General features: G+C 39.4%; 1 protein-coding gene and 1 long non-coding RNA gene across 2 annotated transcripts; both read right to left on the minus strand.

The window, feature by feature from the left end:
• Positions 1–407: 407 nt before the first annotated feature.
• On the minus strand, positions 408–6,329 carry LOC144665338 (uncharacterized). Its single transcript, XM_078526575.1, has 5 exons — positions 5,877–6,329; positions 4,697–4,765; positions 4,243–4,527; positions 1,894–2,244; positions 408–885 (listed from the first exon to the last, which is right to left on the minus strand). The coding sequence occupies exons 1-5, from the start codon at positions 6,033–6,035 to the stop codon at positions 868–870; spliced, it is 882 nt and encodes a 293-aa protein (XP_078382701.1). The 5' UTR covers positions 6,036–6,329; the 3' UTR covers positions 408–867.
• A 1,919-nt stretch (positions 6,330–8,248) lies between these two features.
• On the minus strand, positions 8,249–13,820 carry LOC144665427 (uncharacterized). Its single transcript, XR_013572927.1, has 2 exons — positions 13,584–13,820; positions 8,249–9,213 (listed from the first exon to the last, which is right to left on the minus strand). It is a non-coding gene; the product is annotated as an uncharacterized LOC144665427 (long non-coding RNA).
• Between the last annotated feature and the right edge of the window lie 4,186 nt (positions 13,821–18,006).

Raw genomic sequence — 18,006 nt, forward strand, 5'->3', positions numbered from 1 at the left:
GTTTTTGTCTCATTTTACGTCATCCCGTGTCACGTCATCAGTTTTTCATCCTTTTGAGGCGAGTAGAAACACGAGGTGTTTGTGCGCATCTTCCGTTACTTATTTCAAGAACAATGCTTGTCTATGCGTGGTAGATATGTCCTGACAGAAAGGTAATTCCGAACGCAATTCAGTACAGCAGCAAACTATCGTTTTCATTTTTTTTTTTTCCACATTTATATCTGAGCTTCTTTTACTTAGAGGGGAGGAGTAGCATGTAAGATTACTTCCGACTACCTCGATGGACCTGATCACGGTTGTCAGCGCGTGTTAAAATGATCTCGCGAAGGGTGCCCAAAGGCGTGAACAGTTCAGTATCTTTTTGAAATGTAACTTGATGTTAATTTATTTACAACACTAAACAAATATTACATTTCTGTTCAAATACGTATCTGAGCTTCATTTTGACTTAACAAAAAGGGGCTGCACGAGTAGATTCATTTTAGATTTGATTTTTTTTTAATTTCGTGAAATAACTGTTAAGTAGCCGTAGGCTAAGCTTATTTCACGGTAACAAGGTATCTTATCTATCTCATCTTATCTTATCTTATCTTATGAGCTGGGTCCAAGGTCCCTTTGATTGTGACATAAAGTCTCAACTAATACATGTACAACCTGAAGTTGGACCATTGTTTCAGATGTTAACAAAACGAAACACTCAAATATAAATATAAATTCGTTTTCTATGCTCTTTTTAAAAAGTATACACAGGAAGTGGCAGCAGCTTAAAATATACACTAAATTTTTGTTTTAGGTCCTTTCCTTTATGTGACGCCCATCTGGTGTTTATGGTGTTTACCAGACTCCCACCAAACTTGTATGTACATCTTAAGTCTTCACTGACACCTAAATAAAGAAACTTCAACTGTCAATTACTTTGCATTAGGGTAAGTAAATTTTATTCCGCGGCCAAAACTTCTTAAACTGTTTTTAACAGGCAGGAATTATACCCTTTCGTAGCTAAGGGCCGATTCGCACTAGAGGGCAAGTTTGAAATACTGTGAAATTTTTGACAAAAAATTGCCACCACAAGTTGTCAGAGACATCTTGATGAGAACAAAAACTTCACATGCAAAAATAAATACACCTAATTCGAAGGTTAACAAATGATACGCGCGGATATTTTACGAGTTGCGTAGTATTTTTCCGAGCCCCGTAGGGGCGAGGAAAAATACGAGCAATGAGCAAAATGTCTGCCTGTATTATATGTTAAACTATCGAATAAGGGATTTATTATTCCACTATTTTTTTCACTTTGTTTGGGCCAGTACTCCGTAAGTTTTTCCGCCCTCATTTTTGCCCTGTTCTACTGTGTAAAAACGTGGCATATTTTGCGCGGTCTTTTGCCCTAATATGGTAAAATGGCGTGATAGTGGTATAATTAAAACGTCTGCATTTCCTCTGGGCCAATATTATGATATGCAAAATCAGGTGAATACCCAAACCAACTTTCGGTCTTGTCGCGTGCACCGTGCTTTTTTTGCGACAAGCTTTTCTCGAATTAGCTGTACCTGGTGAGACCCGAAGCTTGGGGTGCTGGATGTGTTAGTGGGTTAGTACTCCTGTTCCGTACCATTGTGTTCTCACCGGGTTTTCAAACACAAATGGAAAGCTACCAAGGTTTAGCTAGCAAGTTATATTTTGAAAATTCTTGGAAAATTCAGCGTGGCTGAAAGAACCTAGTTTTCACATGTCTGAAGAGAGAAAAAACCTGCAAATTCGCCTTTGTTATGCCGCCATCTCAGCACGAGCAGGAGCTCTCTACTTCTATCCATAATACCTTTTGGTATTGTCGCGTGCATTTTTGTGCCTCTTCCGACAACTTTTCTCGAACAAGCTGTATAAAAGTCATACCTGTGCGTTTTGTTGCGTCATGTACTGTCCCTGTCCGTATGATGGAGGCATCTCAGCATGCTGAGGTTGGTACCCTGTGGCCATAAATCCAGCTGGAGCAACTTGAGTCAACTGAGATTGGTAACCTGTGGTGATGGCTCCAGGTGGAGCAGCCTGCGCCAATTGAGGCTTATAACTCCCGGCTCCAGAAACAGGTACCATGACCATTTGAGGTTGGCCTGTCTGTGGACCTGGTGTGACAGTTTGGACTGCAACCATGTCACCACCTGTTTGCATTGGAATGGCCACAGGAACACCACCAGGGCCTTGGGTCATGACGTAGCCACTGTTGGCAGTGTACATTACTTGCCCCTGATGAATGAAATATATCAAAAAAAAAAATTAGGCAAGATTCACATTTTGCGAATATGCAGATTGATTGAATCGAATAAATGGTAAACTTCGACTTCCGTTTCTGTATGTTTAGCCCTTAATTTTGCTAAATTTAAGGAATCCAGCAACGTACATCGAATTAAGGAATCCAGCATGTACATCGCATTTACGATCGGTTGCAACTGATTTTGAAATGGGGTACCCACGATAACGTTTTATAAACTAAAAAGCGTTTTTCCTTTCCTCAAAATCATCGCCACTGTAGTGGCAATTAGATCATATATAAAGATTTTGGTTTTTGAGGGTTTTTTTTTTTTTTTTCAAAAATAGCTCTTAGCTGGCGTGACGGACCGTTTAGTCAGTCAGTAAAATATGTTTGTTTGTCACAACAATCAGGTTTCAGGGACTATCAGAACCAATCAAATTGTAGCTTATAAAGGGGAAGCAATCTGACACAGTTGTAGTGAGCGATTTTGTTCGAAGATTTTAGGTTTGTAGGAGGCGGAATTGGTGAGTTGTAAATTAACCCTGGATTAAAAACAGGTTTCTCGAAACGCTCGCCTGCTTACAACGCTCACGCTGTCAGCAAAAGTCCCAGCACAAAATGGTTATTCGTCTTATTCGAGCGTTCATTTTGGAGAGGCTAGCTTTCCTGACCGTAGTAAAAATTAGAGCATTTGCACAAGGCAGATTTAAAGAATAATATTGTGAACATGATGTTAACACTGTGGGCACATTTACAAAGAGTACATCGAAGAAATGGAAAGGAACTTTCTTTAGATTCCTAAATATTACTGGAGACTCCGTGTCGCCAACATGAGTGTCGTAAGTAAATTGCGTTTGCTTTGGTTTTGACTACTACGTTTAGTGATTGGCTTAAAAAACGCGCGCCACTTTCTCAGCCAATCAGAACTGAAACCAAAACCAATCGTGACTCACTCGCGCACGTTTTCTCGCGCTTCGTGCCGGCTACATGTATATGTTTCGAGTTCTGACTGGTTCACTGGATTGTCTGTGTCCTTTGTGATTGGCCAGAGTAATTACTTTGGTTTTGGTTTTACGACACTCAATTGAAAACTACTCTAAACATCTCGTTCAAACATTTTTTGAACCGGTATAAGTATAAACTACGATCGATAGCAAACACAGAATAAGAGCAGGTCATTCCTTGACAATTTGATAACTCAATTAGTTTCTGTCTGCTGAACAAACTTTACGTTGTAAATGAGTCAAAATCTTTGTTGAACAGTTCTAGCAGGAAGCAAATAATCTAGGTGTACTATACTGCACTTTAAAAACTGTCACAAAAATGTGACGCCAACTGAAAACCGCAATTAATTTAGTAAGTCTCTCAAGCGTCTTCCTTAGTTCACTGATTTTGGATTAACTTATACCTTTAATATATCTCGTCGAGACATATGATTATCCGGTATGGGTATTAACTTTGAATGGCTTTGCAGTTAAAATCGCCTACGATCGATAGCGGAAACAGAATAAGAGCGTGCCATTTCGTGATATGTTGATAATTAAATAACTTATTGTTTTTCAATTAAATGATAAAAATTTACGTATTGAATAAAACAGTTCTGACGTATCAAAGTGCACGTAAAATTATTTTGTTTGCCTGCAAATTTTGCGCAAAACAAGTGACTTCGTTGGCTGCCATTCACAAATAGCTCAACTCATGATAAAAACCATCCCAACAAGGCAACTACCCAGTCTCACTCAGTCTCACTCCAAACCACCCCATAATTTGAAAAAATAACTCCTGCACGCTTCACGTGCCTATGGTTTTTTCTCGTTTAATCAATAACCACAGACAAACAGTTATCCCATTAAAATTACTGAAAGAGATGAATAGTGCTAGAAGTTTACCATCACAGGGTAAAACCCCTTTAAAAAAACGAAAAGTTATGACTTGCACCCTCGCCATCGAAAAACTAGCCTTTTTAAAATCACTCTCGGTAGGCCGCTTACCTGTTGTGGAGACGTGCAAGGTTTCATTAGACAAAGACACACAGACACCAAGATTCCAGTGGCAAATTCAACAATGCCAAGAATCAAAATCATGGCACTGAGAACCAAATCTGCGCCATAGCCGCTCCTTTTGACTTTGTACCTGTACATCTCGTACCCGTACCTGTAGCCGTACCTGTATTCGTACCTGAAGTCGTCTCGATTAACAATGGATATGCTGTAGCAGATAATGATTATTCCACCAAAAACAGCTGAAGTGATAGAGAAACCCATAAATATACCAGCCTGGAAAATTAAAATGTACAAACATTAGAATTAGGAATCTTTTAAAGTGACTATTAGCTCAAGTTTCCACAACGAGTCATTAAAATTTAGATCATCGGTAGAAGTTGTAATTAGAGTAACTTTTGCACTAACAATATTTCATTTTTTTACAACATCTTTATCAACTTACAAAAGCATTGCGTGAAGTACTTCGTTCTTTGCTTGTCCCAGGGATACCCACACCTCCTGCAATGCACATCTGCAGTAGAACAATTCCATTTCATTAGAAATAAACGTTCTGCCATGAGAAGTGCGCTTTAATCAATGTCCTTCTCCAATGTTATTGCAAGCCAAAGAAGTTCCTGGGTAGAATCGGGGTAGAATCGGGAATCACAGCTAACCCCAATTTGGGGTTAGCTGTGAAATATTCCAGGAAAAGCACGTATGTTGGTCTAGAAGTGCTTTATTGGGCACTTGACGAATTATCCGTCTGTATGGCTGAGCTTTTCAGTAGAAAGACAAAATAGCTTGCAAACATGACACGGATGTGGTGTTTGACAACTGAAATCGAATGATGTTTACCACGGGATGAAACAAGGAGTTTTAGGAAAAGAGCGATTAAAATTGTGGATTTGTCTTATTACCCATTGATTTTGATGTAACATGTTAAATTTGGTGCAGGCAAATGCATCAAGACGAAGATGTGTAGGTTTTGAACGACGAACTCAAATCAGAACAGTAGAATTTATGCTCATACGTGGGGCAATGACGTTTAAACGTAATAAAGTTTTCATAACCTTAACATTTTTTTTTCAAAAACAAAATCCGGCAGTCAACAGGATGGAGCAACATATATAAGGTAAAATAGAAGAATCGATGCTCGTCTTTGAGGATTTAATCAACTTCAACTAGAAGCAACGAACGGTGGCAGAGTAGTGTAAATTTGTTGACAGACGGCAGACCCCAATTTGCATTTCAAATCACGCAAAATACATCTTGCGTAAAAACGTTGCACTCGCGCTGTACAACGCGGCGATTAGCAACGATTCTACCAAGCGTTTTTTAAATAGATAACACCCTTTCACGTTTGTCATTTTCCATTTTTGTTCGATTTTTAACGTTTGAATCTGTTTCAGTTAAGATTTAAACCAGATACGCGACAAACAGTTTGGTCAGATTTGAAATGTACTTTATCCGTACTTCAATGAAGGACAACATGCCTTGCTATAACCCTGAAAAACAGATCGAGTTTGAAAAAAAAAGTGATAATTGAAAATCAGTTACATTGTCGCCATTAAACATTGATATGCAACACGCGTAAAGCTTAATACGCATAATACAACATTTGACAAGTCGCAAGCAAAACTCACCCATACACCGATCCAAATCCCAAAACATCCATAACCTGTCCAGAAGCAATCCACAACAAGGTCTGCTATGCCGAAACAGAATAGAAGAAAACCGACAATGATGTGCACAATGGCAAGAACCCTCGCCATTTTGACACACTTTACTGAATCGTCCGCCATGTTTATATAATTATTTTATTTTCGTTCGTGCGAAAGGGCTTTTAAAAAATACTCGTTGTTGAACACAATACGTCATGATTACATTATGATGCTATAGGACATGCCGCTGAAAACGTTCTATGAAATGTTCAAGAAAATGCGCACGATATGATTACAATGTAGTCTGTCCCAGTTTATTGTATTTCAATAAAGCACGCCACCATCGTCACGTTTGTCCTTTGTGTACGTATCGAGATTCAGGGGCAAGAGGCAAACTTATTCCACCTGATTGTGAAGTTATGTAAGCACTTCGGAATGTTCAATTAAAAAAATATAGGAAGCCCCTTTAAACTTTGTTTTGCAGTTTTTCTTGTGATCTAAAAATTTTAAATAATTCCGTGTGTTTTTAACACAACGGTGCACTGCTGCACGTACTTAATAAAGCATGGAATGTAAAGTTCCGGTACACTGCACGCACTTGAGCTAATGTTTATTTTATTATTTTTTAATTATTACTAGAGGCAACCGAAAAAACAAGATAGTCGCAATCATTTTCACTGTCAATGACTCTCCTAGATCATCCGTGCACATCTAGTTAGAAAATACCATGGACGCTACAAGGGCGTCTCCGCGACACCAAAGAACGCAAATTGTGTACAATTTTTGCTGGATGCGCACACTTAAGATATTAAAAGGGACGTTTTCTTAGCGCAATTAAGATAAAGATATACGAGGGACAACAAAGCCTTATGCAGGATAACGTCATAAGCTCAAAATTCACAAAAAAGCCTCGTTTACGCGAATTATTCTCAAGCCTTTGCCACTTGCATGCAGTGTTTCACGTGGATATTCTTTTCATTTTTCTGCCATGGGAATTCGTTCATGTTAAAATTTACAAGTTTGCACATCCAAAGCGAGGTTTGGTGGTGAAACCAGCCATTTTGACGTAAACATGCATAGGAGCTATTAAGATGTAATCTCTATACTCCACGCTTCACCGAAGCATGGGCTTGTTATACCTTTTAGCCAACGCAGCTCATGGTCTCTTTAGCAATATCAGGGGATATTTTGCATGATTTCGGATGGATGATTGTTAAAATTCTACCGATTGGAATACAAGGTATAACGATTGAAACAAACAGATTTTTATTTGCTTTAAAGACTGGAAATTTCATCACACTTCCTGTCACATTAAGTCTTGACTAATAGAATCTGAAGTCACGTGCAATTGTTAGAGAGGTAATTTTAAAAAAAAATCACTTCAACGTACACCAAGTTCGTTTTTATGCTCGTTTTAAAAACAATTAAGCCGAAATGACTGCAGGTTAAAAGTCACACTAATTTGTTATGTTGTTCTTTTTCTGTGGCGTCCATCTTTTGTTTATGGTGTTTACCAGACTCCCACCGAACTCGTATGGGCATCTCAGGTCTTCACTAGAATCTTAGGGCCTGTTTACATGGAGAGAGGGTGCCCCGGCTAACCGAGTTACCCGGCTAGAAGGGATGAAACATAGCCTGCCTTTACATGCAGAATTCACAGCCCTTCTACCCGGGATTAGACAGCGTCATTGAAGCGTGTCACAGCGTGGGAAAACCATGTAGCTCCAAATGAATGAAGAAAAATATGACTTTTTACTAAATAATCGAGGCAAGCCGTCTTCAAACCTGTTGTATTTTGATGTGGAAGCACTTAGAACTTTAGTACGTCCGTTTATGGAGGAATCCAATCGAAATTTAACAGTCTTTGGCCGCCAAAGTGAAATTAAATTTGTTGTTTCGTGAGTTAGGATAATCATTCCTACGAAAATTTCGAATTAATTAGCTGTTGCTCAAAGAAAAGTTTTCCAGCCTACAGAGAAAACTAATTTGATCTAATTTTGGTCAAATAGCACTGTTTGGGTCGAGAATTTATGCATTTTATGCCATTAACTTCAAATTTAATTTAAGAACACGCGCGAAGACTTATCCCAGCAAACCGGGATAGCTCGGTCATAACCGTTTACATGGCAAAAAGCTATCCCGCCTAGAAGGGTGCCCCGGGCAAGCAGACCGAGTGCCCCGGCAAGGCGGGTTTCCCGTCTTGCATGTAAACGCTTCGATGCGTTCTCTAAAGAAACGTATGAAAAGTTGGCTCGCCCAGGGTAACTCGGTTAGCCGGGTAACTCGGTTAGCCGGGGCACCGGCCAACTGTCACATTTTAAATTGAGGTAAATGATTGCAGAGAAAGTTTGCAGTCGTGTGCAAAAAATAATATCTTTATGAAGTGAGGTCGTAGCGTCAATCGCCAAGAAAAGGGGAGAAGGGATAGCGCAGTGGTGAGAGCACTCGCCTCCCACCAATGTGGCCCAAGCTCGCTTCCTCGACCTGGTGTCATATGTGGGTTGAGTTAGTTTGTTGTTGGTTCCCTCCTTGCTCCTGGTTTTCTGGTTTTCCTCCCTCCACAAAAAACTTACACTACTAAATTTCAATTTTATCTGGAATTAGTGAAAACGGACGAGCCACTATGTGGAAGATGTCACTGTAAAGTCCCATTTATCTCTTTTATTCAGATTCGAGATCGCCGTGCAAGAGTTTGTAGACTGGCAGGTTTTCAGCTAAGAAGTTGTTCATGCTATAATTTCACAACAAGGAGTTGCGCTCATATTCACTCATTCAATTCCCCACTAACGAACTTGTGTTTAAAGTCACACTGGCCCTTGTTAGGTTATCAGTCAATTGGGTAGTCTATACAGAAGGTGCCTCTTAGTATGTACTTGCTAGATAGGCCTTGGAAGCTTTCCGTTGGAGGGGGAAAACAAGTAAAAAATTTCTACCAAATTGAATATATAGTTGTTTAAACATTTTTTACACAATAGAATGAGACGGAAGTGTAAATAGCCCACCCTAGCACACCGGGCACCTCAGGGAACCAGGCTGACTAGTTTTACTAGTCAAACCTTTGCGTTTTATTGCGTCTTGTACTGTCCCTGTCCGTATGATGAAGGCACAACAACTTGCTGAGGTTGGTTCCGTGTTACCATGGGTCCAGCTAAAGCAGCAGGAACCATGTCCAAACGAGGTTGGCCTCCATTTGCCCAATGGAGCTTGGCCTCCTTTTGCGCAATCATATCACGAGTTGCTTTCATTGGAATTGCCACAGGAACACCTCCATGGCACTGGGTTATGACGTTGTCAGCATTGGCTGTGTTCATCACTTGTCCTTTTGAATAAAAGATTCAAAAATAAGGCAAGAGTTGCATAAGGCGAATATACAGATTAATTGTTTGAATTAAGAACCGTTCTCTTGGATAGCAAGCACTTGTTTTTGAGTAAATACTCAATTTTGACTTATGTTCCTGTCTGATTTTAGCCGTAATGTTGCTATATTTAAAGGGGAAGTATCACGAGAATTATTTCAAGTTTTTTGTGTAAAGCTTTGCTGAAATCACGAGGAGGGTGCTCTCGGTGGTCAACAGCATAACCGTTGAACGGCACAAGAGAGGCATAAATTCATTCTCGATGGTGTAAGTAAATGTAATCAATGCTTTTTTATCTTTCTAGTAACACTTACAAAGTTGAAAACGATGGCCCAATTTTTTTTAAGCTTTAGCAACTACTGTCCTAACTATCTGTAGCCAAACAACCTTGAAACAATTTTCACGACAAGTAAAGTACGTTATAGCCAGGCCAGGTTGCTTTTAGGGGACTTCCAATTATACAATACCTATATTGTATTTTTAAGTATCACAGTGACACTGGCTGCGGTCACATCTACGACGTAACTAAAGTTTAACTATAGTTAGTCTCAAGTTAGGTGACGTCATACCTAACTAAAGTGCTTTCGGTCAGTAGTAAAGGGCAGCGAAGTCAAACGGTTTCTCGATAAGGGTAAAACCAAAGACTATGCCGAGACTGCTGCTTTCAATGCCCTATTGCCCCTTAGCAGAAGAAGACTACGCAGGATCTACTTAGAGCGTTTAACATGGACTCACCGTATCAAACGCGACGCACTACACCGAAAAGTCATGAAAACTCTTCACCGCTTCATAAACGAAGACGACATGGATTTTGACGAAGCAGCCGAGTCAGCGGTGGAAAAACGGAAATTCCTGTTAAACAGAGTCATGAGAAAGAAGTTAGTCCCCTACGAGTCGGATGATGATGAAGGAGAAGAAGAGGTTGAAGCCTCAGAGTGATACACTGGAAAAGCCAATAACAGGACTCCTTTTACACAGTGTGGTTGTAGCGTTTCACTCATTATTTGTAAGACACCGCACAAGATGAACTGCTCCAAACATTTACCAGAGGGGGACAAGAAGGCTACGCGTAGGATCCAAAGTGCCTACCACAAAAAAATATTATGCAGAGAACAAGCAGCGAATCCTTGCCCGGCAGAAACGATGGCGTAAAGAGAATGCTGTGATTATCAAAGCCGTCTCGAAACAAAGCGCGAACAAAGCAACAGGAACCGGAGAGAATATCGTAAAAAGAACAAGAAACGCGTGAGCAGTTACCAAAGAAAATACCGTGAAAAATACAGGGAACGGATCAACGAGCAATGGAGACATTATTTTGCAAAAAACAAGGAACGGATCAAACAACGACTTCGCGGTAATAAGGAAGCAGAAATAGGGCATTCTGGGTTATCAGTAGATGGGATATGTGACCAAGGTCCTGGGAATGTGCAAATGGACCCAATTTCAGTTTCCAACGATCATGTGCTTACGCTTTGTGGAATATCGACATGATTATAATTTTGTAAATAGGCGAGGAAAAGGAATAAAAAATGAAATAAACTCTGTTGTTGCGTGATTCTTGAGCGTGTCCGAGTAAGTAATGTTACTGTGGTGGATATCCCCCACCCCCCAACACTCTGAGGGGGGTATCATCTGACACATGAGTGTAGGTGATACCCCCATCCCCCTTACGTCATAGACGAAAAAGAATGGGGCGAGTTTGTCATTGGTCAGTTCAGGATCTCGCAGTTGATTGGTTCATTAATACTACAAAAGAAACCCGACCCTCCAGTTTTCCTCATCTTGAGTGCTTAGAAGAAACATGTGGCGAGAAAAGGAAGAAATGAAAAATTTGGAAGAAGCTAAAGAAGTGAAAGAAGAAGGAGACGACAATTCGATGGGAGAAGACACCAATCAGGTTACCAGTTATTGGGACATTTTACCAGAAGAACTCGAAGGGAAAAATACAATGGGAGGCTGATAGACAATATGTAGCCGACAGATTAACGACACCGATATGGACTTCGTACCAATTGAAACCCGACACAGATGATTTTTCCACTTGTACCAGGATTTTCAGCCACTTAGATCCATGTCATTATTGTGATTTATTTTTCAACCATTACACATGGAAAGTAGATGAAAGAGGAGACATTACTTACGTGGCACCATTAGATTTGATGAAAAACGCATCTTTTCATGGGTACTACGACAAAGGACCCACCTACGGGAAATGGTTTCACTCGAAATGTATGGACCTCTATTTGGAAGATATGTTTTTCAAAGGCGAACATGATGATTTCCAGTACAGATTGATACTGTAATGTAGTGTACGTTGTTTTAAATGGAAGAAGACGCCTCAACCCACACAAGATCACACGATCGTTGAGTTCGCATCCGCTGCTCCAAAGAACTACGGCTATCGCTACAAGCGCTACATGTTGGTCTTTGACAAACGAGTTGTGGACACAAAGGATTACTTATCGTACCCTTACGGATACCAACCCTGCGATGAGGAAGAGGAGGAAATGTTACGAGAACTAAGTGTGGCATGGGAAGAGCAGGACTACATGAGCGTTGAACTCTTGTGCGAATTGTAAATACGTCCCTCACAAAACTCACTTCCACATATACGCACATTCCCTCATTGTTACAATGTACACACACACCTTGCTTGTGTCCGAATTTGTAAAATTAGGATTTTTTGAGATTAAAGAGCTGTTGAAATATAATTGTGCGTCTCTTTATGTCATACGTGACACCCTTGCGTGACAAACTTATGACGTCACAAGTCGTTCGACGTCTTGCATGCTTTTTGACTTTGATTTACCAACAAATCCTGATTGGCCTAATTTGGCTACTACTTAAACCGTACTAAAACCTACTACTTAAACCGTACTAAAACCTACTACTTAAACCGCTGCCCTTTACTACTTTGGTCGCCTTAGCGGTCACACCAATGCAGTTAACTATAGTTAGTTCTGATTAGCTTTTGAATAATTTCGAATTAAAAATAGTTCATGACAGCCCTTGTTTTGATCTGTGTCTAGTTGTTCCTCTATTTTTTCTATTTTTGCACGGCATCTTGGCGTTGAAGAAAATAAAATGAAGTAAGAATGCTGGACGCCGAAGAATTCAAGCTTTGTTTTTGCTAATTAACAATTATCCTGCAAAATCGCGCGGAATATCGCCTGATACTTAGCCGACGAGGCCGTAGGCCGAGTTGGCTAAAATCAGACGATATTCCGTAAGATTGAGCAGGATAATTGTTTTATTATTCAACAAATTGTCAGCGAAACACGTTTTGCAGATAGATAAACTGAAATTATGCAGCGCTTTACAGGACTTCGGACGAATTTTCGCAACCTACATATATCGCAGGATATCTGTTATGTACGGATGACAGATATCAATAACATTTTTACCATATATGGGCAGTGCGCGCATTTGTTGAATAATAACACTGGTGATATGTAATTTCTTGGCTTTTTTTCTTTTTTTCTCTCCCTTCTCGCTTTGTTTTGCATATATATGTTCATCTCGCATGTGCGAAAACAATTGTCGCATTCTGTTTGGTTTTTCGTTTGTAAACTTAAGACTAACCCATGAGCCTTGCTTGGGTATAAACTATAGTTAGTCTGTATTGTTTTGGATCTGCGAGGCGTAAATTTTCTAACTATAGTTAGGGTAAACAGAGAAGCGGTCACATTACCGAAATAGCTAACTGTAGTTAACGCCGTCTTAACTATAGTTGTTAGTCTACAGTTATTAGTCTAGATGTCACCGCAGCCACTGTCCCTTTAAGTTAATACAGAAATGATGTACATGCACGTCCAGTATGTTAAAAGAGTTTCTGATGGCTTCCTTTTCAACTTGGGTACTGCAGTGGAAATTACGGACACATCAAATGAACGTTCTTGTTGATGACCAGAATAAAACAGTTGTCATATTGAATTATCTCAAATGGATGAACGAATAGGAAGGTGATGTTTGCCATCAAGGAAAGAAATCCCTTTTAAAAGTTGTAAAAAAAAAAACAATCAGAAAAGACGTCTTGGCTTCCACCCGCACTTATCGGTTGCAAATGACTCTACATTAGGATATTGTAACGGCAAATAGGATGCCCCTCAAAAACCAAAACTCTCGTTACGTCAAGAATCGTAAAAAAAACTGTCGCATTAAAAGAATAAAAAAAAACGATAAATGAAGTTTGGCTCTGCACAGTTAAATCGCTTTTTAAAGTTCTGTTAAAAAAGGACATGCCTTCCGGATCCATCAGCAGAGACACGTCCAAAGTTCAATACAGCATGCAGAAAACACCAGCAACTCAATCTTGACCCTGGAGTCCGCCTACCTGCTGTGACGGAGTACTATTATAGCAACATGTACAACGGTTCTGAACACGACAAATACAAACGGCCACCCAGGTTCCAATGGCAAAAGCAACAATACCGAGAATCAAAATAATCACAGAGATGGCCATTTCTGTGTCATATAGAGTGATAATTTCGCTAGTGTGTCCGTATCTGTATCTGTATACGTCTCGATATCCGGCAATGGACATGCTGTAGTAGATGATGATTACTCCACCAAACACAGCCGATATGATGGAGAAACCCCTGAATATACCAGCCTGGAAGTTCAAATAAGAAAGCAAACATAGTGAGTAAATAACGAGCCTTTTGTAATAACCATTTGTCACAGTTTGCCCTCATATTCCCGCGCGCGCTTATCCTGTTTCTAGCTTTACTGTTCGCGAAGTAATTATCTCTCTAAATAAAAAGGTTTGCCACTGTGCCCCTGACGAGAATGGCAGACTTTCTGAGCTTTCATGACAATCTACTCCGATCCAAGAAAACTTATTAGGGAGCTGACTATTATAAATTCCTCAATTAGATTAAAATAGTAATTTATTTAAGCGATAAATTGAAATAAAGACAACAGATCACTACTAAGTAAACCACCATAGCCAGTCATTGCGTCTGTTATTTACACAAACATAACTATTAGGACTTTTCTTAACCATCTACTCTGTAAACTCTCTAGTCAGTCAGTCTTATGGATGGTTTTCTGCACTTTCGACCTTCGTCTGCTCGGTCTGTTTGTTCAGACCTTTCAAGTGCTTATGGACGTGTTTGGCTGTTCTCTCGGCAGTTCATTCGAATCGTTGTTTCTGCAGTCTTCTAATTAATTCATATCCGTTACTTACAAGAACAGTAAAAGCGGAAATATTAAAACCTACAGAGTTTCCGAAACTTTTTGGTTTTAATATCATAAATGGCATGCCACAGCGTTGGAACTATTCCTTCTCTTAGGAAAATAAAAATAACAGATAACTATATCATTTCACTCAAGAAATGATATAGGGAGTGTATTATAACGTCATTGCGTGTTACACGAACGTGAGGCAACTTGGGTTCTAGTTCGATCTTCATGGTGTATTAGATTTTTCCCTCCCTCCACTCCCTGTCTTATATTTTACTTAACGCGAGGCAGGTTTTTACCCACCTTTGCTCGGATAATTCCTTGTTATTTTTTTAGATTGTTTTGAAATAAAACAGCCGCACCTGTGGCCAAAATACCCAAATGCGAATGTCTGCTGTTGTCCCAGCAAACGGAGCTCAACCAAGCAGCACACATGTCTTACCAATAAGTGTGTCTTTTGTAAGAGTTTATTCAAATTTCTATGATACATAAGACTGTTTGGAGCTCAGATTTTTCCTTTATAGAGCTTGTAATGAGACAAACTGCTGCGCCCGCAACATTTCAGATATTTTATCTACTTACAAAAGTATTGTGGTATATACATCGTTCTTTACGAGTACCAGGAATCCCAAAGCCCCCTGTGATGCACATCTGCAACAGAACAATATCGTTACATTGTTCGGGCTCAAATAACTTGAGGAGAGTGATCTGAAGACAGAACAAAACTGCGCAAAGTGCAGTGGTGACAAAAAAGAAGACATCAAAAAAACAAAATGAATTTCACACACAATATTATATTCTTCTCAAAATCTCAGCCTCGGGTTTATTCTCAAAATATTCTTAAACTTTCGCAAATTTCAGCTTCGATATTCTTGTAAAATAAATTCTTATAAAAAAAGTACATTACGTGAGCGCCCTTGTTCTGTTGTAACCACCGCGCCGTCAGAGTACATAGAGACCATGGTTAATGTTCGTTATTACCTGCTTTCATCATGCCCGCATTCCAAATAACAGGTTTTCTAAGTTTATTGCCTGTCAGTTTTCAGAATTAGGGGAAGGACATGCCCAAAATCTGGCTTTTAATGGGGTGGTGAAAAGAATACAGTATGCGGAAAAAGTAGAATGTGGTTCAACTTTTTACGCTTTTCAAGCCGTCCATATATTTTCTCTATTTTATTTTATGCACGTAAAGGCAGTTAATTCAACGCTTCTACCGGAAGACGAATTTGAAATTAGACACTTTCGCTTCAGTGTCGCTTTTTTACCGAAAAATTCGAGCCCAATTTTCCATGCGCGTTTGACGTTTCAATCTTTTTTTTGTAAAAAAAAAAAAAAAAAAACTAAGACTTCGTGTTAAATGGCAATATTATGTACCAAAATTATTTACATCTTATTACGAACTTCTGTTTACAGTTTCAAATATCTTAGCAAAAAAAAAATCATTTCTACCGACACCAAACATTGAAAACAAATTTCGAAGTTTCATTCTAGACGACTTTACAAAATAGCTACACGTGAGATTTTACCTATAGTTTGCACGATTATTGTGAACTTTGAAATTCACTTTCTAAGCCTTTGATAATTAAGAAAATGTTGTTGCTATTATCACGGATAACAAAAGTCCATGCCTGAACTCGGTATTTAGGCATCCCAGAACATATATCGCTATATTATCTTAGGTAATAGATCACTATTCTAAGTTATTATTCAACACACGCGCGCGCTGCCCATATATGGTCAAAATGTTAACGTTATCTGTCATCCGTACATAACAGATATCCTGCGATATATGTAGGTTGCGAAGATTTATCCGAAATCTTGTAAAGCGTTCTATAATTACAGTTTTTCTACCTGCAAAATGTGTTTCGTTGACAATTTGTTGAATAATAAAACAATTATCCTGCTCAATCTTGCGGAATATCGTCTTTTATTACATATTCGACAAATTGTCAACACAACGCATTTACAGCTAAATAGACGTAACTTGCTTGTGTCCAGTCTTGGGAGAAGTCGGGTGTTTTCGTTGTTTCCATGTTCCCAGTTTTATTTTCTTTGTTTCCATTGTTTCAAAATGTTAATGGCCATGTTCCCTTGTTGCCTTGAAACCTCTGGGAGAGCTTCTACTATATATGAGATGATAGTTGATGCCCGGGGGGGCACCCAGTATATTTTTGGGTGGGGGTGTGCCGCTGGGAATTTGAAGCCCTTACCCTATACCAGACCATGTTCAGTTGATTTTTGCAACCCTATACTAGACTAGACACTGAAAATCCCTACCCTATCCCAGACTTGCATTTTGTTAGAACTGTATCATTATCAGTGTTTTAATGGAAAACCATCTGTGTACAACGATGCCGCGATGATTTTATTTACGTTTAGGAAAGCCTCTTTCTCTTCCGAGTTTCTGGACTATATTCGTCATACCGTTGATCGGTTTCCCGGCAAATGCTACCCTTTTCTAGACCAAAACTCTCTGATTTCTATACCCTATCCCAGACTAAACTGCTTGAGAACCATACCCTTCACAGCGGCACATACCTATATAGCTCATGTATGGGAGTGCCCCCCCGGGAGTTGATGACGCCTGAATAGATGTATCTCAATTTCGAGTAAAATTCATTTTCGATTCGCACGTTCACACGACGTTTACCTCGTGATGAAGATATAGTTTGTAGGTTTGGTTGGAATTAAAGCTGAGAAACGAGAAAAAATAAATAAATTAACTTCGTCCATTCCAGGGGTTACAAAAACAACTGACAAACCTGCCTTTTCAAGTTCAACTTTTTTCCGCAGACAAAGGTCTTTCATAGCTTTTTCTCTATGTCATTTTACGCACATAAATCCAGTAAAATTCGCCTCTGTTAACTTACGTGAAATTACGCGACAGTGGAAATCCACCTTAGTTACGTACGTGCTGCAAGCCGGAACTTCCGCTTTTTTTTTTAATTGTCAATGACGAAATTGGTTGAAGTGGTTGTATCGGCAAGTGACGCGATCTATAACATGGCGGACAATTCAGCGAAGGTGGCTAAGACGGCAAGAATTCTTGCCATCGCACACATCATTGTAGGGTTTCTCCTCGTCTGCTTCAGCATCGCCGACCGTGTTGTGGAGTACTTCTGGACTGGTAAAATATATTTTGGGATATTGATCGGTGTTTGGGTAAGTTGTGTTTGAGACCTCTTAGAGGTTTGTTTTATGATTCGCAAGCTTAATTTTTATTCAAGGAAATGCTTTGATATCAATGTTTAAACGCAACAAAGTTATCGATTTTTCATTTGCACTTTCGTTACTTTGAATAGCGTCTGAATTTAGCCAACTCAACCTACGGCCTCGTCGATATTCAGCGTAAATTGGCAGGATGCTTGTTGAATTTCTATAGATAACAATACAAGGTAAAACTATTAAAACAAACAGAATTTTATTTGTTCTAAAGACTAAACTTCATCTCACTCAGTCTGTGAAATAAAAGTCCTAACTAATACAATCTGAAGTTACATCATTGTTTAACCCTCGGACGTACAAGCAAACTAATACCCCAACCGTCCTACAAAAGGGGGGGGGGGGGGTAG

This window comes from Oculina patagonica, chromosome 9 (genome assembly GCF_052425735.1).
Source record: "Oculina patagonica isolate OP01 chromosome 9, crgOcupat, whole genome shotgun sequence".
NCBI lineage: Eukaryota > Metazoa > Cnidaria > Anthozoa > Scleractinia > Oculinidae > Oculina > Oculina patagonica.

Bases quoted from the DNA above. Each gene is read 5' to 3' on its own strand.
- LOC144665338 (XM_078526575.1), bottom strand. From the start codon at position 6,035: ATGGCGGACGATTCAGTAAAGTGTGTCAAAATGGCGAGGGTTCTTGCC. The intron at 4,528-4,696 runs GTAAGTTGATAA...TTAATTTTCCAG, and splicing joins GTACTTCACGCAATGCTTTT to GCTGGTATATTTATGGGTTT. The intron at 2,245-4,242 runs GTAAGCGGCCTA...TTCATTCATCAG, and splicing joins CTTGCACGTCTCCACAACAG to GGGCAAGTAATGTACACTGC.